At 44.8% G+C, this 12,758-nt stretch overlaps 1 protein-coding gene across 4 annotated transcripts in view; it reads left to right on the top strand.

The window, feature by feature from the left end:
• Positions 1-12,758, top strand: part of LOC147020412 (adhesion G protein-coupled receptor B3-like) — a 713,921-nt gene that overhangs the window by 531,984 nt on the left and 169,179 nt on the right. For all 4 annotated transcript variants that reach the window (XM_085895732.1, XM_085895730.1, XM_085895731.1 and 1 more), the window contains 2 exons: positions 5,659-5,765; positions 5,870-5,972. In XM_085895732.1, the coding sequence (XP_085751858.1) occupies positions 5,659-5,765; positions 5,870-5,972 (210 nt within the window). The remainder of the gene's footprint in view (positions 1-5,658; positions 5,766-5,869; positions 5,973-12,758) is intronic.

Genomic DNA, 12,758 nt, shown 5'->3' with positions numbered 1-12,758 from the left:
TTGCCTTGTTTGAATGATTTCATCACCATTGCACTTCACAAGCTGTGAACGCAGAAATTTAAATCAAAGTGTAAGCGAGTCACCAAACCTGGCCTCATCATGGAAAAGAACAGCATCACCTGTCCTTTCAGTGACATTTACATTAATAAGCTTAAGTGATGTTAAATAAGATGATTTTAATGGAATTTGAATCCTCTTTGCCGAGACACAAAGCTATTTTATTGTGTCATACTGCAGCCTTTCAGCATGTCTGCATTGTTATTCATAAGGTTAAATCCTTACAACCAACTCGTTTTTTGCTGATGCTTCTGCCAGGTCAGGTTCGATCTGTGACCTGCTACAGGTACCATGTAAACCTGTACTAACCTGTTCCATGGTCGGGTTGTCGGCGACTAAACCGTCTCCCCCACCAGGTTTTCTGGTGAGGAGGGTGTTTGGATATGGACACCCAGCAGGATTAAAAACAAAACCTGTCAAAGGGCGGAGGAGCTCCTTGTGAGCCAACGGCCATCCATATCTAGTGCCCAACTGTGTCTGCGGATGTCCTCCTGCAGTTGGGTCACTTCTTATTAGGAGGTTGGTGGCAGGATTTGCACTCCGGCCACCGTAAAACCCTTCATTCCGCAAAACGCAAAAACGCAAAAAAATCTGAAAACCCACTCCGTGGGAGTACCTCCTGTGCAGCTTCCAGTCGCAGGGCAGCTCACCGGATGACGGGATTGGGGCAAAGCCTTCGGGACCCCCAATCTTTGATAGGAGGGAAACCACGGGGTAACATCCCTGGGTCAGATTGCGGGAGAGTGTGTCGGAGTGGTGCTGAGGTGTCGTCCACCAGACGGCGGTCTCCTTGGGTTAACCTGAGGCGGTCCCTTCGGGTGGGTGCCTGGAATGTCCTATCCCTAAGAGAGGATGATCACCTGTCTCTGTTATCATCTGAGCTCAAGCGTTTGGACATCGGGATTGCAGCTCTCTCTGAGGTTCGGAGACCGGATTGCGGCGAGATAATGGTGGGTGGTCACACCTACTATTGGTCTGGTCGCTCTGATGGTTACCATACCCAAGGAGTTGCTGTAGCTGTGTCCAATAAGCTGACCCCAATGATAATTGAGGTAACACCGGTCAACGAGCGTATTATGAGATTAAGGATTCGTCACTCCTTAGGTGTCATTTCCCTGGTCTCTGTTTATGCTCCGACTGAGGCGAGTGATCTCACCGTGAAGGATGCATTCTATGCCACACTCGAGTCTGTGGTTGATCAGTGCCCCAGACGAGATACACTTCTAGTCTTGGGGGATTTCAATGCATCGACTGGAACTGATAGGGAGGGTTATGAGGTGTGTGTTGGTCCCCATGGGTCAGGAACTATGAACCAGAATAGCACTAAGTTCCTTGACTTTGCAAGAAGTCATGGACTTAGGGTGGCTGGTTCATGGTTTCAGCGCCCACAAGCTCATCGCTGGACTTGGTATTCCAACACTGGCGGTGTGGCAAAGGAGATTGACCATGTCCTCATTGACGGTCGTTGGAGGATGATCCAGAACTGCAGGGTCGACTGGAGTGCTCAGTTCCTCAATACTGACCACAGGCTTGTTGTAGCAACTCTAAAGCTGCACCTTAAATCCTGGAGAATGGTACCATCCCAGCCGAGGCTGGATGTTACCAAGCTCAGGGATGAGAGAGTAGCTGAGGAGTTTGCGAACAGTCTGAGTGGACACTTGGGGGGTCTGGGTGCTTTGGGGGGTCCTGAAGAGTTGTGGAGCGCCTTCAAGACCACAGTCCTTGATGTTGCCGGTGGATGCCTTGGAGCTCACCGCAGGGCAAAGAAGAATTTTGTCTCTCAAGGGACACTGGATACCATTGACCAGAGTCGCAGGGCCAGGCTGAATGGCAGAGCTGAGCTGTTCAGGGAGCTGAGGCGTAAAACTGTACGTGCACTGAGGGTGGACAAGGAGGCCTATGTGCGAGGAATCTGTGAGGGGGTAGAGCATCACCTGTGGACAGGTGATTCTCGTCCCGCTTACAGGGGAATTTGCGCATTACGTTCATCCAAGCCCATCCCTCGGAGCACTACAGTTCGAGCAGAGAGTGGTAGGCTCTTGACAGAGGAGTCTGAAGTGAAGGCCCGCTGGGCCGGTTACTTTGAGCGGTTGTACCAGGCTGATCCCCCAACTGTCGAGTTGGACGTCAAGGGTGTTACAATCCCTGTTTCTGACCCTCGAATCAACTGTGGTCCACCTACACTTGTGGAAACACGGGCTGCGGTGAACCAGTTGAAACGGGGCAAAGCTCCAGGGATCTGTGGCATCCATGCCGAACTTCTCAAGGCTGGTGGAAATGCTGCACTCGTGTCGTTGCATGCAGTTTTGTGCTCTGCCTGGAACACAGGCATCATCCCAACTGACTGGAAGAGGGGCCTTGTTGTCCCTCTCTGGAAAGGGAAGGGTGATTGCCAAGACTGCAACAACTACCGAGGGGTGACGCTGCTCTCAGTGCCGGGCAAGGTCTTTGCTCGGATAATTCTCGATAGGGTTTGCCACCATCTGCTTGAGCACCAGCGTCCAGAGCAGTCAGGCTTTACACCAAAGAGGTCAACGATTGACCGTATCCTTGCACTTCGTGTCCTCACCGAACGCAGACGAGAGTTTCGGCAGGGGCTGCTTGCAGCCTATGTTGATCTCTGTAAAGCGTTCCATTCAGTGAATCGGGATGTCCTCTGGAGGATTCTTGGTCTTCGTGGGGTGCCACCAAAACTGATTGATCTGATGTCTGAACTCTACTCTGGTACTGAGAGTGCTGTGAAGTGTGGTGGTACCATCTCTGACTTATTTCCAGTTGTTACTGGAGTTCGTCAGGGATGTGTACTTGCCCCCACACTTTTCAGCACTTGTATGGACAGAATTCTAGGGAGGATGTCGGAGAGATCAAGTTGCGGTGCATCATTTGGGAATGTCAAGATCTCAGACCTTGACTTTGCAGATGATGCAGTCATCTTTGCGGAGACTTTAGACATCCTCTTGGGGGCCCTCGAGGTGCTGAATGAGGAGTCGGAGCCGTTGGGATTACGGGTTTCTTGGGTCAAAACTTAGCTTCCAGGCTTTCGGTGACATCTTGGATGCTGCTGTCCTGTCTGTGTCTGTTTGTGGTGAGGATGTTGAGGTCGTGGAGAGATTCACTTACCTTGGCAGTGATATTCATGTCTCTGCTGGCTGCGAGTCAGAGGTCAATAGACGTCTGGGTCGGGCCTGGGGAGTCAGGAATTCACTGGATCATGGGGTGTGGCGCTGCCGGTACCTGTGCGGGAGGACGAAAGTCCGAGTCTTCAGGTCCTTGGTACTTCCAGTCTTGCTCTATGGGTGCGAGACTTGGACTCTGACCAAGGATCTGAGACGGAGACTTAATTCCTTTGGTACCAGGTCTCTTCGGAGAATCCTTGGCTATCGCTGGTCGGATTTTGTGTCCAACGAGCGGTTGCTGAGAGAGACTCGGATGAGATTTGTTACCTGCATAGTCCGTGAGCGTCAGTTGCGGCTGTATGGACATGTGGCTCGTTTTCCTGACTCTGATCCTGCTCACCAGATTCTCTCAGCGAGGGAGTCTCATGAGTGGAGGAGGCCAGTGGGTCGACCACGTGCCTCATGGTTGCAACAGGTTGACCATCATCTCAAGGAGATGGGGATGGGCCTGGCATCTGCCTGGGGGATGGCCAGACGGAGGCCCCTGGAGTACCGGCGGAAAGTGGACTCAGCGACGTGCTGTTCTGGCACATGCTCCCATACCTGACCTGACCTCTGCCATCAATTCTGTGGGCCTTTGAGAGTTTTTATTTTTTTCTGCATGGGAAGTGAGAGGAAAGGGGGCAGGGCTTAATTTACCTTGCAATTATTTTTGAAGTTGTCAAACGAGCACTTTTCTTGCTAAAAGAGCTTTGTATCATAAGTGCTCAAATGATGCTTTGTTTGATGTGAACAAGAAAATAATTGACAAATTTCAAAGTTTGTGACAGGTATGTATTTTTTATAATGTTAACACCCTCTGACCCTGTCTGTCTGTCTGTGTCTGTCTGTCTGTCTGTGTCTCTCTCTCTCTCTCTCTCTCTCTCTCTCTCTCTCTCTCTCTCTCTCTCTCTCTCTCTCTCTCTCTCTCTCTCTCTCTCTCTCTCTCTCTCTTTCTCTCTGTGTCTCTGTCTCTGTCTCTGTCTCTGTCTCTCTCTCTCCCCACCTCCCTCTCTCTCGCTCCCCACCTCCCTCTCTCTCGCTCCCCACCTCCCTCTCTCTCGCTCCCCACCTCCCTCTCTCTCGCTCCCCACCTCTCTCTCTCTCTCTCTCTCTCTCTCTCTCTCTCTCTCTCTCTCTCTCTCTCTCTCTCTCTCTCTCTCTCTCTCTCTCTCTCTCTCTCTCTCTCTCTATATATATATATATATATATATATATATATATATATATATCTCTATATCTCTCTATCTCTATCTCTATCTCTCTCGCTCCCCACCTCTCTCTATCTCTCTCTCTCGCTCCCCACCTCTCTCTATCTCTCTCTCTCGCTCCCCACCTCTCTCTATCTCTCTCTCTCGCTCCCCACTTCCCTCTCTCTCGCTCCCCACCTCCCTCTCTCTCGCTCCCCACCTCCCTCTCTCTCGCTCCCCACCTCTCTCTCTCTCTCTCTCTCTCTCTCTCTCTCTCTCTCTCTCTCTCTCTCTCTCTCTCTCTCTCTCTCTCTCTCTCTCTCTCTCTCTCTCTCTCTCTCTCTCTCTCTCTCTCTCTCTCTCTCTCTCTCTCTCCCTCCCCACCTCCCTCTCTCCCCACCTCCCGCTCTCTCTTTCTCTCTTTCTCTCTTTCTCTCTTTCTCTCTTTCTCCCTCCCTTCCCTTTTCCCCCTCTCCCATACACATACACACATACACACATGAGTGTCTTTATTGAAATATGTTGGGAGTCGCGAAGGAACCTTTTGAATTAGACATATATTGCAGGATGGATGGTGTTCTAAAGGGGGGTGGGGGTGGGCAGTGGTTCAGAATTCTGTCATATTGTGTCCTTAATATGTCGATGGTCCCTGATGCAATAGATAACTGTGTGAAAGCAGTGGTGTATGTCGCCACATTCTAATCTCTGTTCCACCTGAAATATTTCTGTAATTGTGGTCACTATGGTTTGTCATATGGTTTGCATCCATTTTGGATGCTGGGTGTTTTCAGGCACCCTGCCAGTGATTCAGTAAGAACACATTTTATATTGCAGTTATGACCTCCCTCTCTTGCTGTTTTGTTGGCATTTTTATTCTTCATATAAGTTTACAGTCGACCGCACGAGCACATTTTGAGGAAAGGGCAATGTGTGAGGAGCACAGATAAATTGCCCAGTACACATAAGGGCGATTTTATCTTTGAGTAAAGAAGACATCTCCTTCAGAGTTGGTGAGAAATTTTCAAAGTATTTAAAACGTGAAGTATGAAAAATGGATTGTTGAAGCAGAATTTGGCCGGCTGTGTAATATCATGCGAGAAGAAAACGATTATGTTTGATGAGACCAAGGGGGTCATGGAAGATAAAACAAGTTGCAGGCTATTTTGCCATAGTTTAATTTATTAAGTCTAACATTGATATTTTGAGCACAAACATGGCAATGACGGTTGTTTAAAATTACCTCTTAATATCCGCAGGAAAATATGAGTGTTATGGAAACTTCTTCTTTCCCTTTGGTTATCGGCTGTGGGGTTTCATCCCTTTCGTTGATGGGTTTGATGGTTATCTACTGCATCTTCTGGAGGTGGGTTCTCCATGACACTTATGGCAAATAATTCTTCATATTTTCACTGACAAATGTGTTATGCAATGAAATGTGTACCTTGTTTCTTTTACCTGTCATTACAGAACCATAAAATCTGAAAGATCTGTGATCTTGCTGAACTTTTGCGTTTCCATCATTTCTTCAAACTCCCTTATAGTTGTTGGACAAGCACAGCTAGACAGCAAGGTATCCTCCATACACACACACACACACACACACACACACACACACACACACACACACACACACACACACACACACACACACACACACACACACACACACGTTGAACTGCATCTCACATTCAGTGACTTTTAATTTGGAAAGGGAAATATTGCGGTGGTGAAGGGTGGTGCAGTAGTAACAAATCAAAATTATTGCTGTTTCAATCCTTACTACAATATCAGTTAAAGTGAAAAAATGTACCATTGTTTTTACATTTATATAGTTAATCTGTCAGCAGGTATTAGAACTTTTTTTTCGACAGAAACCCATGAAATAAATAACTTTGGCACAGCTTGTGTGTGCAACAATGAAAATCCAATTGCACCATGATATTTGCTGAAAAGCACACCTCTGTGCAAAAATGATCAAGAGCAGAAGCTTTCGCGATTGTGGAGATCACATTTGTGATTGTAAAGCTGTGTTGTATGACGTCATGATGAGAGTCAGATTTTTCGCTTGGAAATGAATACTAATACAAACATCTGTAATAAGGTTACTGCATTTGTTTCAAGTGAAGTGTCTGACAGGATAGTGCAGAGGTCTAGTTTGGGTTAAATTATCTGCCTGACTATAAATTCTCTGCAGGATGTTGCATTGCAAAGTGCACCATCACTCAGATGGATGTTCAGCTGGAGATCTGCTTGCTCGCATTGTTGCTGTTGGACGATAAATATTCGATGGTGTCTTTAGAACTAAGTTAAGTAGGCGAGTAATCACCGGTAACCTGACTACATTCAAAATTGGAGCCAAAATCAGCTCCAGTCAAACATCGGGCCTGATCATTCAGTTTGTGAGAGACGTCAGCTAATCTCACATACTCTATGAGCTGTCCACCCAGTCCTTGGGGTATATGGTTTCAGAACATACCATGTATGGTGGAAGAATGGTTAGAGTTTGTGATGTGGGTGTTTTAGGTCAGCAGTTCGATTCCAACCCTGGCTGAGTCACACCAAAGACCTTAAAAATGGTTTGTGCTACTTCATTGTTTTACACTTAGCATCTAAAGGCCCAGTCACACCTTGACGTTTTAGCCAGCTTATGCCGATATTTGGAAAATTTGTGTAAAACGCTGGCACACGTTGAATACGTTATGGGTAAGTTTTGATAACATTGAGAGCACGCTGAAAAACACTGCCATACGTCGTTGTACGCTGGCTTTGAACGTTGTACTTTTCGGTTGTCCTCAAATTCTCCATGCTTGAAATTTTAAGACTTTGCCAGCGTATGACTCACATGTTCCGCATAACGCTGGTCATAAGGTGTAGACACGTCACGCGATCGTTGACACACGTCGACACACGTTACTTGTGAGTTACTCATAAGTCGAAACGCATCGAGGTAATGTTTAGCGTACCCGAAACTTATTTCTAACCTATGAGTAACGTGTTGTACTCACGTTACGCGATCGGTGACACACATCGACACACGTTACTTGTAAGGTGCTCATAAGTCGAAACACATGAAGGTAATGGTTGGCGTCAGTGTTCCAGACTCCCTGGTATTTTTTTTTTTAGGTTTTTTTTTTTCTTCCTTCCTTCGGTATGATGGTGATTTTGACACTTCAATTTCTAGTGCGGTTATAATATAATATAATTAATAGGCTGCCGCTCAACGATTTAAATCATAACCGCACTGTACACTGAATACCGTCATCCCGAAGAAGAAAAAAACCGGGAGTCTGGAACACTGACGCTAACCATTACCTTGACGTGTTTCGACTTATGAGCACCTTACAAGTAACGTGTGTCAACGATCGCGTAACGTGCCTACAACTTATGGCCAGCGTATGCGGAACGTGTGTCATACGCCGAGTACTTCGAGAAATTTTCAACATGCTGAAAATTTATTGACGTACTCCATTTAATACAACGTATGATAGCGTACTTTAGCGTTCTATTCACGTATACCAAACTTAACCTTACCGTATTCGACGTGCGCCAGCGTTTTAGACGCATTTTTCAGAGGTCGGCATACGCTGGCAAGATCGCCAAGGTGTGACTGCGATGTTGACACTTCCATTTCTGCGGCGGTTATGATTTGAATCGTTGTGCGGCAGCCTTTTCATAATCTACACCACGTCATCATCAGCGATACGTGCAGCGTGCTATGCATAAGTTAGACTATCGTTGGACATAGGTTGTGAAGGCCGACAACAGGTTCAGCATTCGTTGGTATAAGTTATCTATAACACAACGAAACGTTCTGTGTCCTTTACTAATACGTTATGCATAAGACCAAGTCGTTATGAATACGTCCGAATCTTTAAAAAAAAAACATCAAAAGATCAACGTAAGCCAGCGTTTTACATACATTTTAATACGTTGCCATCGCTGGCTAAAACGTCAAGGTGTGACCGGGCCTTCTCGGATAGAGCATGGGCAAACCCCATAGATCGGCATGCAACGGGTGAAATAAATTTCTTCTTCATCAGCCCTGCTGGGGGTGGAGGAAAAAGTCATGCCATAAAGATGATTTTGTCAGGACACAGAGTGCCCCAGGAAGTTACATCACTTCCCAAATCTCAGTGGCTGTGTTTATTTGGTCAGTTCAGTTGTCTTATGCATTTGGTTGCATGTGTGTGTGTGTGTGATTTGTGTTTTTGTGTCCTCTATGAGCCTTCTATGCTGTGGAAAAAAAATATTACTTATGTGAAGGTTCTTTGACAACAATTCAGTAATACGAAATATTGTTATAGTAACAACCACAGAAGTTTAACAAGGTGCTGTATAAAACCAGTTGCTATCACATATTGCATATAATACAATTTGATGGTTTTGGCACTGGATTTGATATAGTTATGTATACTAAGTTAAAAACATCCAAGCAAGTAATCTAAAATGAGTAGATATAAGGCACACTATGAATACGACTACTGCTACTACTACTACTTTAATGGCCCAAATTATTCACACATACATATGGCATCAAGTCTGTCATGGAATGGCTGGTCAGGCTTGACGTTTGACTAAAGGGGGCAGGGTTTTGTAATTTGTTCAGGGTGTTGGTGCTAACTCGCTTACTGTTCGTAAAAGACCCAATGGGATCTTCAATATTCACCAATGATCAGGAATGGCTAATGGGTCCTTCAATTTAATATATTTCTGATGGATGGAACACTTACCAATGGATGGAACCCTCTGTGCTGTCATTAATCCTTCCTTTTATAATCATTCCTGCTCCTGCTCCCTCTATCCCCACCACCCATCCTGCTCCCCCTCCCAATGCCACCTGTCCCGCTCCCCCTCCCTTCACCATATATCATGCTTCCACTCCCATAATGTAAGTTCTTTGTACTCCCCCTACCCCCTCATTTCACGTCTCACCCACTCCTTTCTGCTGCCACACTTCCTGTTCTGACTCCTCCTCTCCCTCCCACTGTGTGTCCTTCTCCCCCTTCTCCCACCACATGTCTTTCTTCCCCTGCTGCACTCCCAGCCCCTTACTCCACTTGGCTAAGTTAAGGTAAGGTAAGGCATAATGTCAAAATTGTTTTTGCATCCAAATCTAATGTATCAAACCCATAATAATCTGTCCCCATCTTACCCCCAACAAATCCACCTTTGATGGAACTGTGTCCTCACCTGAGAAGGTAAAAAAAAAGTTATGTCTGTCCTTGAGCCTGTCTCAGCAATGGGTCCAAATGGCATCAGTGTCTATGTTTTCAAATCCTGCTATGTACCGCCATCTATTATCATCCCTATAATTCTGACCCATGATCTTTATTACCCCCATGAACCTTTCCAAATCAACTATATTACTTGTTCGTTTAGTGTTTCCTCCCCTCTTCCTTCTCTTTTCCTGTTCGTTCATTCCTTGATATTTTGTTCCACTGTTAATTCTATCACCTGGGATACAAAGCCTCTTTTAGACTGAAGGCTAAAGTTTCCAAGACTAAGCTTTCTGAAAATCACTTTGACTCCACTAATGACTTAGTGGCTTGATGTTCCTGCTTAGCCTTGATACTCTTTTAACTCACACTTTCAAAGACGAGTGTGTCAAATTAATTACAATTGTTTCTGGACTTTCTAAATGTCGATTTGTTTATGAGAACCTGGGAATTTGATGACAAAGCCCTCAGGTCCCCTGGCATTCCCCACACTCTCTCCCTGAACCTCTTTTACTCAAGACTCCTTTTGCGTTATTTAAGAGGCAGATTTGATTTTAAATGCTGAGCATTGCTCCTGCAACAACATTGCAGTGCCAATTGGGATTTTTAGTGTCTCTCTTCTAATGGATGTCATGGGTTTTTTTTATATCCAGGGAAAACACATCCTTTTACAGCACTTAAAAAATACTGTATACCCTTTATTTCTCAGTTGTTCAATGACCATGTTCCTTATGTTAGTTAGCCTAAATTACTTTCTGTCAAGACTTGATTTGTACTTTTGAATTTATTTGATGTATTTCTTAAGCAGTATATTATATGCAGTTTTGGTTTCTGAAGCCTAACAACACGAGTAAACATAACAGAATAGACATTATTCGTCAAAGTAAGCCAGGCATTTAAAAAGAATGAATTCGGAACAATGAAAAACATTCAAACTTTTGTTGAGCAATATGTACATTTCACAATCTTTCAAAATATATTATACATTTAACAATCTTACTATGTGTATGATTGACTACATTCTAATCAATAGAAGATGAAGTGCTGTACAATCTGCCAACACACTGCTGTGGGACAGATCATGAACTCCTTGTGGCAAAGCTAAAGGTTAAACTGAGAAAGGTGAAATTTTTTTTTTTAAAAACTCCGAGATATGCCTTTGAAAACATGTCTAAACTAGAGGGGGAGCACTCGGTAGAGTGCAAAACCTCCGCCGCCAATACTGCTGGGTCACTTAAGTGAACCTGATATCCTATTCATTTGAGGTCAAAACGGATCAGACTCTACTGAACCACGATTGAATAAACTAAACTAGATTGACGCACATGTAGAAATAAGAAAAAAAGAAAATCGAATTTTTTTTGAAAAAAATTTATTTATTTATTTATTTATTTATTTTTTCCTCTAACAATTTTTTTTTTGGGGGGGTTGGAAATCACTTAAAACATGTAGAAATGCAAAAAAAAATTCAAATCTTTTTCAAATAAAATCGAATTTTTTTGGAAAAAAAGTTGCAAAATTTTGTTTGTATTTCCTCCAACAAATTTTTTTTTTTTGGTTGGAAATCACTTAAAACATGCAGAAATGCAAAAACAAAAAATTAAAATAATTTTCAAAATGGCCGCCATAGCGGCCATATTGGACTTTGGACCAAGTCCAAAATCTAATGGCATGATTCTTGGACCATACCTAATCCCCCCACCAAGTTTCGTCGAAATCCGTCCAGGAGTTTTTCCGTAATACTGTTCACAAACAAACAAACAAACAAACAAACAGACAGGGGTGAAAACAGTAACCTCCGTCCATCTTCGATGGCGGAGGTTAACTTGAAGGGCACTCGGTTGAGTGCGCCGCACAATGCCTGGTCTACGAGAATATATCGGGCCCAATACATTTTTGAAATATCATGCCAGGTAATCGTTTTTGGCCCTCTCAATGGTGAAGAATCACTTTAAAATTAAATAATTCTCGTATCCAGATCCGGATTCGGATATTCACCAAGATCAAATCAATTCGTATATGTGACACGCCCAACCTGTCCACCAAGTTTCATCTGAATCCGTCCAAAACTATTTGAGATATCGTGGTATATATTAGTTTCGCCCGATCTCACAATGGTGAAGAACCACTTAAAAAATTCTCGGATTCGGATTCGGATCTTCACCAAAATTGAATCAATCCTTTCTTGTCAAGCACCCAACAAGACCACCAAGTTTCGTCCAAATCCGTGCAAAATTTGTTGAGATATCATGTGAAGAGCAAATATGACCCATCATTTTGATAAGATGAGAGCAAATATGGTCAAAGCTGACCTTTCCGTCTCATTCAAAATCTGCACTCTCATGGACAAATTCATAGATATGGCCAAAATAAGTCGTGGTGCAGATGTTTATCCTCGTTGCCACGTAATGAATCGGAGGTGTGTTCAGTTGCAAAGTTTCTTGGACAGCGCTCGCCAAGTGGCATAAACACTCAAGCAAGCACTCCATTCAAAACCATTGATAAGGAACGGCTGTCTTGGCAAGCGATACCTAGCTACTTGGCAACTGAACACACCACTGGACATCTCAACAGCATACAGTACAGAAAAACACACCAAAACAAAGGACAGGTTTAGTTTTTTTTAATGAAGGACTTCAAATATTAATCTTGAACAAATACCACCCACCGCTGCACTGATGGGAATACTAAGAGAGGAAGGAAAGACAGAGAGAGGGGGGAAGGGGACAGAGAACCAAGGGGGAGAGAGGAGGGAGGGGAGTGTGGAGGGGTGGGGGAGTGAGTAGGGGTGGGGGAGTGAGATGGGTGTGGGGGTTGAGTTGGGAGGGGTGAGGGCGTGAGGAAGGTGGAGGGGGAGAGCGATGCCTCACCACACATTGCTATACACTCTGGGAAGGGAGGGGTGTAAGGAGGGGAGTGGGAGTGAAAGAAAGAGAAAGGGATGGGGGAGAGAAAGAGAGAGAAGGGGTAGCGAGATGGAGAGTGGTGGAGGGGGGGGCAAGAAGGTGGAAACGAGGAATGTGGGGAGAGTGACACCTCAATATACATCGCTACACGCTCTGGAAGGAGGCAGTGCGAGAAGGGGGAGAGAGGAGGAGAGAGAGGGGAGAGCATGCCACCATCTTCATAAGGCTTATTTT

Source organism: Eptatretus burgeri, chromosome 9 (assembly GCF_056783735.1).
Source record: "Eptatretus burgeri isolate ZD-2024b chromosome 9, Ebu_testis_v1, whole genome shotgun sequence".
In the NCBI taxonomy this organism is placed as follows: Eukaryota; Metazoa; Chordata; class Myxini; order Myxiniformes; family Myxinidae; genus Eptatretus; species Eptatretus burgeri.
Note: the sequence above shows the minus strand (reverse complement) of the source record. Positions and strands in the feature narration are given on the sequence as shown.